The sequence below is a fragment of the Anabrus simplex genome, chromosome 2, assembly GCF_040414725.1.
Source record: "Anabrus simplex isolate iqAnaSimp1 chromosome 2, ASM4041472v1, whole genome shotgun sequence".
Taxonomy (NCBI): domain Eukaryota; kingdom Metazoa; phylum Arthropoda; class Insecta; order Orthoptera; family Tettigoniidae; genus Anabrus; species Anabrus simplex.
In genome coordinates, this window is record NC_090266.1 from 481,267,397 (window position 1) to 481,281,009 (window position 13,613).

The window sequence follows — 13,613 nt, forward strand, 5'->3', positions numbered from 1 at the left end:
GGAACGGGACTACCACCAATGATCACCATGTCTTGGATCTGCTCTTCACAACATGTGATCGATGTGACCACCATCCATTGCAATGCAGCCTTCCATTCTACGTCGCATGGAATCACATATTCGTTGCAACACCCTGCGCCAGGGCCTCTCAGGGTGCATGCGCTTGGTGCATGCACTGTGCACGGTGCAAAAGACGACTTCGCTTGGTTGCCCAGAGTGCAGACCCCCCACTCCTCGATTTGGAGCAATAGCGCTGTCTCTCTCTTCCCCACGCCTGTCTCGCTCGCTCCCCCTCTTCCTCACTTGCTGCGTAGCGCTCCAAATCCGAGCCGAATTGAGCCGAGCTTAGCCGAGCTTAGCCGTGTAGCCCAGAGACAAAGCATTGGTCCGAGCCGTGCCGAGCGGGAGCGATGCACAGTGCACGGAGATCTTGCGCTTCGATTTGCACGCGTGAGATTTTGGGCGTTTGAGAGGCCCTGCCCTACGCTCTTGCCGGATTGCATCAGCGGCATTGAATGCGCGCATTCTTATAGTGTATCCACACCATTTTTTGCGACCGCATACCCCATGGTCTTTATATATCCCCAAAGCCAAAAATCTAAACGGTTAAGGTCAAGTGAATGGACAGGCCATGTTGTTGGCTCTCCCCGACCAATCCATCACTCATGGAAGACCCCTGTTATGTGTCGGCTAATTCTATGATGAAAATGGGCCGCTGTCCCGTCATGTTTGTTCCACATTTGCAGTCGTTCCTGTACCGGCCCATTCTCCAGCAGCACAGGTAACTGGTCCCGAAGGAAAATGCGATACTTAGGAAAATTCACTTTGTTGTGTAGAACGTAGGGAACTATCAGTATGTCCCCGTGAATGCCTGCCCATACGGTGATACTAAATTTGTGCTGGTGTTGTCCTTCTTCAACCGGCCCCGTGGTGTAGGGGTAGCGTGCCTGCCTCTTACCAGGAGGCCCCGGTGTGCGAATTGTTCAAGGTCTGCCATGATCGCTTGTTCGTGGTGCGAAGGATGTCCTTTCCGAAAGGCACTGGAACAGGGTATTGAACAAATTTACAAATGGTGTGCGACGTGTTGGATATTTGTCAGCATACAGATTACGTGCCCGTAGGTTGGTTCCTTTGCTTGCCCGTAACAGAAGGTCTTATCGGCCATTTACCGTATTGAATAACTTCGGTAAACACGATTTTTGTGACTCGGTACTCCTTATGTGTGACTGGTTCTTTTGTCTAAAAATGAAGGAAAATCACTGGTATAATATACCTGATTTGCTTTTGCGGTGAGGATATTAACTGCTTAAGATTTTATGCTTTAATGCTATTTTCCGATTGTTTTTCCAACGTTTGCTCTGGACGACAAAGGAACTATATTAAAAAAGGCATGGTACAACCGCCGCGAAGTGGGAAATTTGTATAACCTTTTGAAAGAAAGAAAACCACAATCACGGAGGATGATGGGAGATTACATCTGGGGACTTCTTCGCGGAAGTCCACAGGAATACAAACGAAAGTCGAAGCCACGCAAATATGTTTACTTTTAAAGCCAGAAAGGCATTTAAGATCTTCCAAATAGTTTTCTCGTTTTTGTTCTCTTTTGCTCCTATTGTAAACTTCCTTTATGTATACACAGCAACTTACTTTAAGCCCATATATCTCGATTTTACTCAAAGCTGTCAAATCTGTTGCTTCAAACACTTGCGCGGTAAGCGTTCTAAAAATAAACTAGAACCGTGTATTGTAATTATTTGAAAATGTCAATATCCGCTAGTTATAATACATTATTAGTTGTCAATTAAAAGGTATTTTACCTATTCATTCACAAATTTAAGATAGTATAAATGTCTTTGTTTCACGGAAAATGTACGGAAAATTACAAAATCAGGCATTACCGTATTTTCAAAAAATTCGGTTTTTTTTTGCTAGTTGCTCTACGTCGCACCGACAGAGATAGGTCTTAGGCGACGATGGGATGGGAAAAGCCTAGGAGTTGGAAGGAAGCGGCCGTGGCCTTAATTAACGTACAGGCCCAGCATTTGCCTGGTGAAATTCGTTTTCGTTCCACGATGGTTTTACCATATCTTTTCTAGTGTAGAGGGGCTCTTTCGGTCCTCCTAGGCTGGAGAGAACTTTCATTCGTCGTCCGGAGCAACTCTTGCGTTAAAAATTGGAGAGAAAAGAAAAAAGTATAAAAGATCAATGCCCTACCGTAACAGCAAATCAGGACCATTATACCGTTGATTTTCCTTCATTTTAGGCATAATGAAACTACTCCCGCGTCACTAACAAAAAGTAAACATTTGTTACCCAGTGTGATAGACCTCCATTACGTGCTGTAAGGCCAAAGAAGAAAGATAAGGAAAGAAATTACAGTACCGCAGTGTCATAGTAAAACATGTGCCATTTGAGCACTACCATACAGTATACCTGACGAAACTAACCTACCTGACTGCGAGAGCAATACGGACTGTAGTACGCAGTGGGATACTGTACGTTGAATAGTGTGTTTCGTTCTTGCTTGCACACACACGATGTACTGCATCACTTGTCTACGTACAGTGGTTTCGCATTCATTCCGTGACAAATTGTTCGGAGTCAAGATATGCCCCTCATACACAATAAGACCATGACACAACACGTTAGTGGGTTTACGATCATCGTTTTGGTAGAGACGTATTTCCAACCTTTGTTGCATACCAAACAAAGACAAAGTCACCTCCGTACAGGCCATGAAGGCCCTTGGAATAGTGGAAGGTAAAGGCTTCCACCATTGTTAACCGCGACACGTGATGGGGTAGAGTGGATAACTCTACGCCCGTCCGCCTTTGTCCCCAGGAATGAACCTGGTACTCATTTTTGGTGTAGGCTTGAGTGAACCTCAGGGCCATATGCACTCCGGAAGTGGAAGTCTCGTTACTTAAATTTTACGACTTCCTGACGGGGATTCGAACCCACGTCCTTCCGGGCGAACCGAGCACGCCTTTACCGCCTCGGCCAGGCAGCCCCTTTGTTGCATACCACCCTCCGTAAATTATTGGAACATCATGATCATTGGTAATAGTGGTAAAATGAAATGAAATAGCGTATGGCATTGTGCCGGAGTGTCCGAGGACATGTTCGGCTCGCCAGGTGCAGGTCTTTATTTGACGCACGAAGGTGACCTGCGCGTCGTGATGAGGATGAAAATGATGATGAAGAGGACACATACACCCAGCCCCCGTGCCAGAGAAATTAACCACTGATGGTTAAAATTCCCGACCCTGCCTGGAATCCAACCCGGGACCCCTGAAACCAAAGGCCAGTACGCTAACCATTTAGCCATAGAGCCAGACGGCAATAGTGGTAGCGGACCATAACTCCGAAGATACTGGGTTTTTCACCAATGTTTATAGGACCTTTTTTCCTTCGTTTGTTCCGTGCTGCCTCCACCGTAAATATTGGAACCTTTTACAATGACACTCTGTATGATAAGTCAGGTTGAAGTGCTGATCATATCAACCTTGCCTCAGGTGCGAACTGTGCAGGAAGTTTGGATCCCTACCCTTCTCATTCAGTTCTGGTCGTTAGGTTAAATTACGTGCGTTACCTTGCTCTACTACGTCTCTATTAAGTCATCAGCCCGGAGGCTGGCCGAGTCCTTGAACAACACCACCGAAGGATATGCAGTTATATGGAAATCTCAAATACCGGTGGCAGCGTCACAATCAATCAATCAATCAATCAATCAATCAATCAATCAATCAATCAATCAATCAATCAATCAATCAATCCGTGATCTACATTTAGGGCTGTCGCCTAGTTGGCAGATTCCCTGTCAGTTATTTACGTAGATTTTTCTTAAGCGTTTTCAAAGAGCTTGGAAATTCATCGAACATTTCCCTTGATAATTTATTCCAACCCCTTACTCCTCGTCCTGTAAATGCATATTTTGCCCCAATTTGTCCTCTTGAATTCGAACTTCATGAGATGTACTTGTCAAGATGAGAAAAGCTGTAGTTTGTCACTGCTTTCCTCACTTAACGAGAAACTGCTGTTGCAGCACATTGCACCCTGTGAGTAATATTCTTCTTAACATCCAGATGCACTGGTTGTGACCCGCACCTCAGCAGTTTCCGTTCTGTCAACGTCGTAAAGTAGACTGAGACATCAGTGGAAGCTACATTTCAGTCTGGCCTGTGCAAGGACACGGACGAGAAAATGCTGCACCTTCAAGTTAAAGTAAAGGGCATGCAGTAGTACATACAGGTATGGTAAGCTTCAACGCCTAGAACGATAACTTGACTTCCCAGTCCACATTCTGTGTGTTGTTGTTGTTGTTGTTATACTGAATGGTACACCGAGACCTGAGACGCTGGAGTTATACCTCAGTGGAGAGCAGGAAATGATGCGAAAGCACATTCTTAATCTCAGCCGAAAGCATTGACATCCACCTCCACGAGGGAGGTTACTGATAGTGGCTCTGTGTAAGAAGTCGAGTCTCTTTTGGCCTGCGGCAGTGTCACTGTGCTTACCGTACGTTGTGTGCTCTTACTGTTCCATCTCACCACCCGTACGTCAAGGCTTATGTTTCAGACAGTCGAATACAGTGAGTATCCCAGACCTTTGTGTTTACTGTTGAAACATCGGGACATTTTTAAACACTTAGCTCTGTTCTTAATGTTGATACTTACAGGAGTTGGGACATTGATCTCAACAGTCTCTTTGTACTCGTATGAGATTTGTCGTATGTTATTGTGGGGTGTGTGTTTTTATGTACCGGTGCTGTATCTGTTTGCACTACGGCGGAATCTAGAATTGCCGGTCCCGTGGTGTAGGGGTAGCGTGCCTGCCTCTTACCCGGAAGTCCCGAGTTCGATTCCTGGACAGGTCAGGGATTTTCCCTGGATCTGAGGGCTGGTTCGAGGTCCACTCAGCCTATGTGATTACAATTGAGGATTTATCTGATGGTGAGATGGCGGTCCTGGTCTGGAAAGCCAAGAATAACGGCCGAGAGGATTCGTCGTGCTAACCACCTGACACCTCATAATCTGTAGGCTTCGGGCTGAGCAGCGGTCGCTTGGTAGGCTATGGCCCTTTGGGGCTGTTGCGCCATGCGGTGTCTAGGATTGGGATGGAAGTGACCTTGGCCTGTGAGGGAAATATCATCCCAATCGTGGAGTTGAACTGAGGAAGCTATTGAAAACCATTTTCAAAATGACCAATGGCGTGATTTGAACCCAGCCGTCCACAGAATCAGGCCCTCCTCTGATCGTGTCTACTATTGAGAAGAGCCTCCGTGACTCAGGCGGCAGCGCGCCGGCCTCTCACCGCTGGGTTCCGTGGCTCAAATCCCGGTCACTCCATGTGAGATTTGTGCTGGACACAGCGGAGGCGGGACAGGTTTCTCTCCGGGTACTCCGGTTTTCCCTGTCATATTTTTTCATTCCAGCAATCCACCAATATCATTTCATTTCATCTGCCATTCATTAATTATTGCCTCAGAGGAGTGCGACAGTCTTCGGCAGCCGGCACAATTCCTATCTTCGCCGCTAGATGAGGTTTCATTCATTCCATTCCTGACCCGGTCGAATGACTGGAAACAGGCTGTGGATTTCCATTTTTCTACTACTGAGCTACTTAGTTTCAAGGGATGGTCATTAACTTATGTTTCGTATCCTTCTCCTCTTGAGAACTGCTTAGCCGATTAGCCAACGGCCACTGTTACATTTCGCCCGAATTTTTATCTAAAAGTACACAATTAAAGGACTAAAGCCGTTCATAGAACCCAAGGTGATAAAATTTGCTTGTATTTATTTTTGTTTGTTTTAGGAGACCCTCAGTCGAGATTTTGTCGTTTCAGGGAACACCGCGTGGAGGTAGTCTCCATTCATTCCCTATAGCTAGGCTACATTTTTTCGCTTTTATCAAGTTTGTCAATTGTTTCTTTCTATTATTCTCGAAGTTTTTCGTTTTGTTATGTATTTTTCTTTTCAATTTTTATCTTTCTTCTGTAGAACTCGTCAATTTTGATCTACCATATTTGCAAATTTACATTTACTATCTGTATTGGCTCTGTTTTCTGTCAATTTAGGCTTGTAATATGTATTTTTACGCTACTTTCTAAGCAGAGGCCATCATTTTGAGTAAATTATTTGGCTTTTCAGGTTCTTCAAGCTTTGTTGTTTTGTTAGTGGTGACGATGAGATAGGAAAGGCCTAGGAGTTGGAAGAGAGCGGCCGTGGCCTTAATTAAGGTACAGCCCCAGCATTTGCCTGGTGTGAAAATGGGAAACCACGGAAAACCATCTTCAGGGCTGCCGACAGTGGGATTCGAACCCTCTATCTCCCGGATGCAAGCTCACAGCCCTGTGCTCATAAACTACGGCCAACTCGCCCGGTCAAGCTTTGTTAAGGCTTCACTAATGGCAAACCAGACTTGATTTCACCGAGAACATTGGTTACGCAGTTTGGGTCTCGTAGCAGTGAGTTTGTATTCATGAGATGGTGGTTTCGAACTCCACTGCCTGCTTCCCTGAAGATGGATCTCTGTGGTTTCTCATTTTCACACCAGGTGATTCACCAGGCTGTACCTTAACTAAGACTATGGTCGCTTCCTTCACAATCCTAGCCCTGTCTTATCCCATCATTGCCATAAAACCTATCTATGAGCGTGTGCGATGTTAAAAGGAACAAAATGACTTGATTCCGGATTTCTCTTTTCTTGTATTCTAAGTTGAGAGTTTTTTTTTAATCCTTCTATGAACACCGAGCTGAGCGTCTTCTCGGAGATTGTTGGCTAACGGGAGGTCATTCGGGTGTGCTCTTGAAACAAGACTGTTCAACCTTCAGAGACGTTGTTAGTGCGATGACATCTACCTTAACAGTATCAAGGATCTCTTAGATTTTCGATGTCAAGCCACTGAGAAATGAAGTAGGCTAGTTGTAAAATTCTGGAGATTCACTTTCAGGCGTGTCTTTCTATATACATGATCAAGTGTCGTCAATGTTGTGGCACACTTCCTTCTATAGAAAGTAATAACAATAATGTTATTTGCTTTACGTCCCACTAACTACGTTTACGGTTTGCGGAGACGCCGAGGTGCCGGAATTTAGTCTCGCCGTAAATCTACCGGTATGAATCTGTCGTATTTGAGCGCCTTCAAATACCACCGGACTGAGCCAGGATCGAACCTGGCAAGTTGGTGTCAGAAGGTCAGCGCCTCAACTGTCTGAGCCACTCAGCTCGGCTCTATAGAAATCAGTCGGCTGAAAACTCTTAACCCGAGTACACGTACAATTCAAAAGGTTCGGCACATTATCATAGATATGTCGTGGCTGGGTAATACATGGAGTTTTATCTACACATTACCAATAAAAGGGCGACCTTTTATACCTCTATCATTGCTATAATTCATAATATTCACTGCAAATTGCACTAAACGCTACTTGTCAAAATAAAATAAAATAAAATAAAATAAAATGATGTGATGAAATATTTTATCTCTATGAATATAAACAACTATAATAGGAAGTGGCCTTCAATTTCATAGACAGGTTATTTTGTTTTTGATATAAGGTTGACTACAAGTTGCAAAATATCAAAATTAAGTACAATTATAACAGGGATGTTTAAAAAGTAAATGATACAGAATCTAATAAATTCTTGGACCTAATTGTGTTTATGTGCTCAAAATACATGCATGCTTGAAAGTTGAGTGTATTCAAACATAAAGAAATCTGCTACAAATTAAATGAAGTAGATTAATAATTATGTTCGGACAGTTCAACAGTTGAGAATATAGATTGTGTACCATACAGCTAAGAAATTTCTGTACTGTTCAGTGTTAAACTACGTTTTTACAAGGCGGGGCGTGATTAGCGCAGTGGTTTAGCTGTTGGTGTTCCATCAGGACGGCTGAGGTTTCAATCCCGGTCGATCCTACGATGGAATTTTCTCTTGAAAAAGTACGTGGCCTTAAGAAGGGCATACGGCCTTAAACCCCCAACCAAAACCAAAATAAGCCAGAATGGATCCAGCGAGCTCCAGAAATATCTGAAATACGCTGAAGAAAGTGTTTACATGGCACGTTTAATGGTATACGACTATACGTCCAGCAACATGGCCACAACTTCCAACATACATCACACTTTCTGTAGCAGTGAGCAAGGTGTCCTATTTGTACTCATGTCACTATCACTAGGTGATATCTTTCCGAGTGGCAATAGCGTGTTCAAGACGATAGTATCTCGTACCAAAAGAAAGTCTCGTGCAGCAATGGTTCGTGGGACATAATTTTGGCATTCAGCTTCCTGCGTTTCCTCCTAACTCGATATCAGCCGTAAAGGATATATGTGGGACTTCATAGAAAGGTATATCACATGTCTGGATACGCCAATCATCTCAATACTTACACTTCCTGAAGGTCACATTACACTTATTAGACTTGTTGACTGTTTCTCCAGACTATTAACATATTGATCTGTCAATTACACTTGGCTGAGTTGCTGTACGCAGGGCAAAAGCAGAAGCTGCGAGTTGCTAGATAGTGTTAATAATTCGGTGATGGCTCAGAGTAGATACATATTTTCACGGGTAGAAAATGTTAGTTGAGAGGTTCGAATCTAGGCTGCGGCGAGGTACGACAGCGATCCCAAGTAATCTTATCCCTGTTTTTTTATTATATTTACTCATGGAAAATGCTGGAATGGTATCTAATTCCTGGCTCCAGTTTATTATCCCATAACAGCTCAGTGAACTTGGGCTCACGCCACGATAACCACTTTCTATGGATTCAAATATCCGGATTGAATCACAGTAAGAACAAGTACAAGAAGCGCAGTGAATGCAGAGATTATTGAAGCCCCTCAGTCAAATAACGACGATGACGACAACAATAATAAGAGCAAGAAGGAAACAATTAACTTACAATTTAACATGGACTGTTCATCCAAGGCAGTTGAGTGTCATTACTAGTGTTTTGCAATAGTACATGGAGAGGCTGCCTATCCGAGGCGATAAAGACGTGCTCGGTTCCCCAGGGAAGGTGGGGTTCGATTCCCTGTCAAGAAGTCGAAAAATTTTGAAAATAAATATTCGCGTCTGGAGAGGCACAGGTTCACTACGGTTCGTTCAGCGTACAAAGTCAGTTGCAGGTTAATTACTCTTGAGACCAAAGGCGGCCAGGTCTGTCTATCCCACTCAGTGCCGAGGTTACCTTCCACTCCTCCAAGAGTCCTCAAGGCCTCTACGGTCTCTTCTCTTTAGTCCACTGATTCGATTTAAGTCTTCGGTAGGGACTTGGAAATGGCTATGTGGAGACTTAGGCTACAAACTTAAAGGGAAAGAAGGTGATCACTGTACAGTGTATTAAAGGGCCTGAAACAGCGTTATTAACTACTGTACAGCACACAGTAGTGGTGATTAGGGCGGGGGGCGAGCCACCCATCACTCCCCTTTAGCCGGCTGAAGCTAGGTATTATAGGAATGTGTGTAAGTCCTGTTGTCTCATCGGCTAATTCTTCCCTTTATTAGCGGAAATAAGCACAAAATGTCGTTAGTCCCGGCTAACGGATTTGTATAGCTCCATAGCAAGTAGTGGTGATATTGCATGTGCTGTGAGGAAGGGTAGCAAGGGTATGTTTTTTTTGCCAAGGTCGTGGACACTAGGTATGATTCACCCGCTTGCCGCGCAGTCTGGAACTCTCTTTAGTGTGTGCTAGTTCCTTGGTGTGTGGCCAAACACTAGATGATTTTTAATTGTACAACCACGCCGTACTTATATGTAATTGTAATAAATGTGTAATATTGTTCCTATTGTGAGAGTTTTAAAAATGTTATATGCTTTACGTCCCACTAACTATTATGCCGAGATGCCGAAATTTAGTCCCGCAGGAGTTCTTTAACGTACCAGTAAATCTGACGTGTCTGAGCACCTTCCAACACTACTGGGTTGACCCAGGCTCGAACCTGCCGAGTTGGGGTCAGAAGGCCAGTACTTCAACCGTCTGAGCCACTCAGCCATGTTTTATTGTATAGTACTGAATCGAAATAATCGAAATCGCAAAAAACTACTATTACCACACTTAAGTTGGTGAACTGTCAACCTTTACCTCTCTGTCAAAATTCGCTCCGAGAGCATTAACAAAACTTACCACTTTGTAGCTTTATTTTCAAGTTTTGATGTATATACCTCCTTCCCCTCCGCCCGCTATATCCCACAGACCCGGGTGCTATTTATTGTCTCTACATTTTTTGCTGGGCCGATGACCTTAGATGTTAGGCCCCTTTGAACAACAAGCATCATCATCATCATCATCATCATCATCATCATCATCACCGCATTTTTGCTCCCGCACTTTTAATTCCCAATCGCCGCTACTGTCCGCGCACATGAAACCCGATTCGCAGGAAAATTCTCCTTTCAAAATTTAGACTAAATTTCATATGTGAGTACAGTCGCCCTCCACAAATTTTCTCCCTCTGAGCACCAGGGGGTTCTGTGCTGTTTCTACATATTCCTACAAGTTTGAGTAAGTGAATGATGAGAATCTTGTTATATAAAAAATTATACACGGTAGAAAAAAAGCTTTTAATATAAAGATTGCAATGCATTAATAAAGTTACAGAATGTTTTTTATTGTATCACAGAGACACACAGCCTGGAAATATAAACTATGACAAAACCAAATGTCCGCCTCTGTGGTGTCGTGGTTAGTGTGATTAGCTGCCACCCCCGGAGGCCCGGGTTCGATTCCCGGCTCTGCCACGAAATTTGAAAAGTGGTACGAGGGCTGGAACGGGGTCCACTCAGCCTCAGGAGGTCAACTGAGTAGAGGTGGGTTCGATTCCCACCTCAGCCATCCTGGAAGTGGTTTTTCGTGGTTTCCCACTTCTCCTCCAGGCAAATGCCGGGATGGTACCTAACTTAAGGCCACGGCTGATTCCTTCCCTCTTCCTTGCCTATCCTTTCCAATCTTCCCATCCTCCACCAAGGCCCCTGTTCAGCATAGAAGGTGAGGCGGCCTGGGCGAGGTACTGGTCATTCTCCCCAGTTGTATCCCCTGACCTAATGTCTCACGCTCCAGGACACTGCCCTTGACGCGGTAGAGGTGGGATCCCTCGCTTAGTCCGAGGGAAAAACCAACCCTGGAGGGTAAGCAGATTAAGAAAGAAAGAAAGAAAGACAAAACGAAATATGTTTCTTCCAATATCTACCGCAAATAAACGGTAATAACAAAAAGGTTACTATTTGTGGGTTTTTAAGTAAAGATTGTTCCTTCTTCACTCTGCGTTAGTACCGTGTATGGCGTCCTCAGGCATTGTTCAGGTCTCCGGCACGCTGTGGCATACTTGCGATCAGTATTTACATCTACCTGATCTTGAGGAGGAAGGACGAATTCCACCTGTGCAATGAGGTCTGGAATTGTATTTGGATGTTGAGGATGAACAAAACAGACATTTACAACCTTTTCCATGCATGCTCAATGCAGTTCATGTCCGCTGAATTAGTATGACAATTCACGTGGTTGATACCCGCCTCTATCATGAAGTTCCTCTCTGATGCACTTCAATGCGGGCGAACATCGTCGTCTGGAAAAATGAACTCAGCACCATATTCATCCCTGAAGAGTTGTACAGATGTTCGAAAAATTTCTCCGGTATACTGTCCGGACTCGTTGGCTGAATGGCCAGTGTACTGGCCTTCGGTTCAGAGGGTCCCGGGTTCGATTCCCGGCCGGGTCGGGTATTTTAATAGCTTCTAATTAATTCTGACTCGGGGACTGGGTATTTGTGTCCGTCCCAACATTCTCCTCTTCATTTTCACACAACACACTGCACTACCACCCACCACAGAAACACCCAGTAGTGATTACATCCCTCCATATAGGGTTGGCGTCAGGAAGGGCATCCGGCCGTAAACAGGGCCAAATCCACATGTGCGACGCAGTTCGCACTCGCGACCCCACATGTGTGAGAAAAGCGGTAGAAGAAGAAGAAGAATGCTGGGCAATGACTCTCCAATTGGTATCAAAGGTGTACGGGAGCCGAGCATAATCCCAGCCCAAAATATTACACAACCGCACCACCTCCACCTCTTGAACATGTTGGTATTTTCCACGGCGTCCTTAAGCCTACGTCTCCACACCTTGTGTTGTCGTGCATCTGGTCTAAGTGATATCTGTGTTTCATCTGCAAATATGGCATTGCGCCATTCTTCCAATCCCAAATTGAAACGTTGGATAACTCATTTTCTCCTCTCAACACGATGACGATTCTCTTGTCGAACACGTCTAATCGGTCGAAATGACGTTAACTGGGCAGTATGCGGGCGACTGCGTACAGTTTGTGCAGATACACGGACCCCGATTGCCCTAAAGAAGTCATCTCGTAATTGTTGAGCAGTCGAAGTTCTTTCTTATGCACTGTTACGTGGATATACCGATCTTGACGTACCGTAGTTACCCTCGGGTTGTCAGTCTCACGGTTACTTCTCCGCCTTTTTCTGACACTGCACTTTGGGTAACCCTTACGATGCGTGATGCTGCTGTTTGTGTATGTCCACCCTGAATCAATGCCGTAATTCTTGCTCGGTCAAATTGGCAAGTATGCATATACATAGTACGTGACCACCAGCTGAAGTTCGTACTGCACTGTATACACTACTACCAGTCTTGACCTGCATTGGCATAGTTCACCCAAGGCTCAATACAGACCGTAGGCAGTGACATCTGCTGTACTGGAAACAAGCAGTTCAATTTCTGGTATGTATACTGTGCTCTCTACCACCTACAGCAGAACTGCACACGCCCTACCACATAACGTGCCGAATCCTACAATATTCCACACTTTGTATTGTACCGGTTACGACCTGTACATAAGTATTTTTTGAGCATAAGTTACGTTTATTTACCACGCGTAATGTTCCGAGCGCGGATGGTTTGTTTACAAGCAGCGAGGACCAACTAGCGAAGTGTATGACGACTGTGAGCTGTGACGTAGCCACAGGGGCTAGCTAGGCCGCCCGCTCGTCTCAACACGTGTTACCAGCCTAGACTGGTATTTTCTGGATTCCACGTCACTTGTTCTAGTGAGTTCGATGGAGAACATTTGGAAATTTCTATAATAATTGTGCTAGCGAGTCGAGCGATATGTCATCTTGTTTGGGATCACCTAAACGTCCCAATGCTCGAGTTTCAAGCAAATCCATCGAGGGATTCGGGAGATATTCAATCAAACCGTATTATGACGTAGACATCCCGGATTGAATAAAAAGGGGACCTACTGTAGCCTATTCACACAGTCTCAGCTGAGTAGTCAGCGAGGACACTCTTGCTGCTACTATCATCGTGGAACTCTGTCATTATACAAGTGTGGGAAGACGATTCTTCCAAGTTTTATAAAGTGGACTCATAAGACTTCGAGTGTGGTAGAAATTTTTTCTAAGTCTTCGTAATTGAACTTGGAATATTTACAAGTGTTCATTGAAGGGACTTGTATTATTTACGTGTCACCGAAGTTGGAATTTTTCTAAGTGTTAACTAAATGGACTTGTATTATTTCCATGGGTTCGAGACCCGAATTCTTCTAAGTGTTCACTGAACATTATTTACGTGTCTTCGAAGTTGGAA

The 13,613-nt window shown here is 44.5% G+C and overlaps 1 protein-coding gene across 2 annotated transcripts in view; it reads left to right on the plus strand.

The window, feature by feature from the left end:
- Positions 1-13,613, plus strand: part of LOC136862894 (protein SSUH2 homolog) — a 744,003-nt gene that overhangs the window by 381,328 nt on the left and 349,062 nt on the right. The window contains exon 1 of one of the 2 annotated variants that reach the window (XM_067139174.2): positions 4,516-4,591. The exons of the other annotated variant lie outside the window; for it this stretch is intronic. Within the exon in view, the coding sequence (XP_066995275.1) occupies positions 4,570-4,591 (22 nt within the window). The 5' untranslated portion in view covers positions 4,516-4,569. Of the gene's footprint in view, positions 1-4,515; positions 4,592-13,613 lie in introns of those variants that run through there. 2 annotated transcript variants of the gene reach the window in all.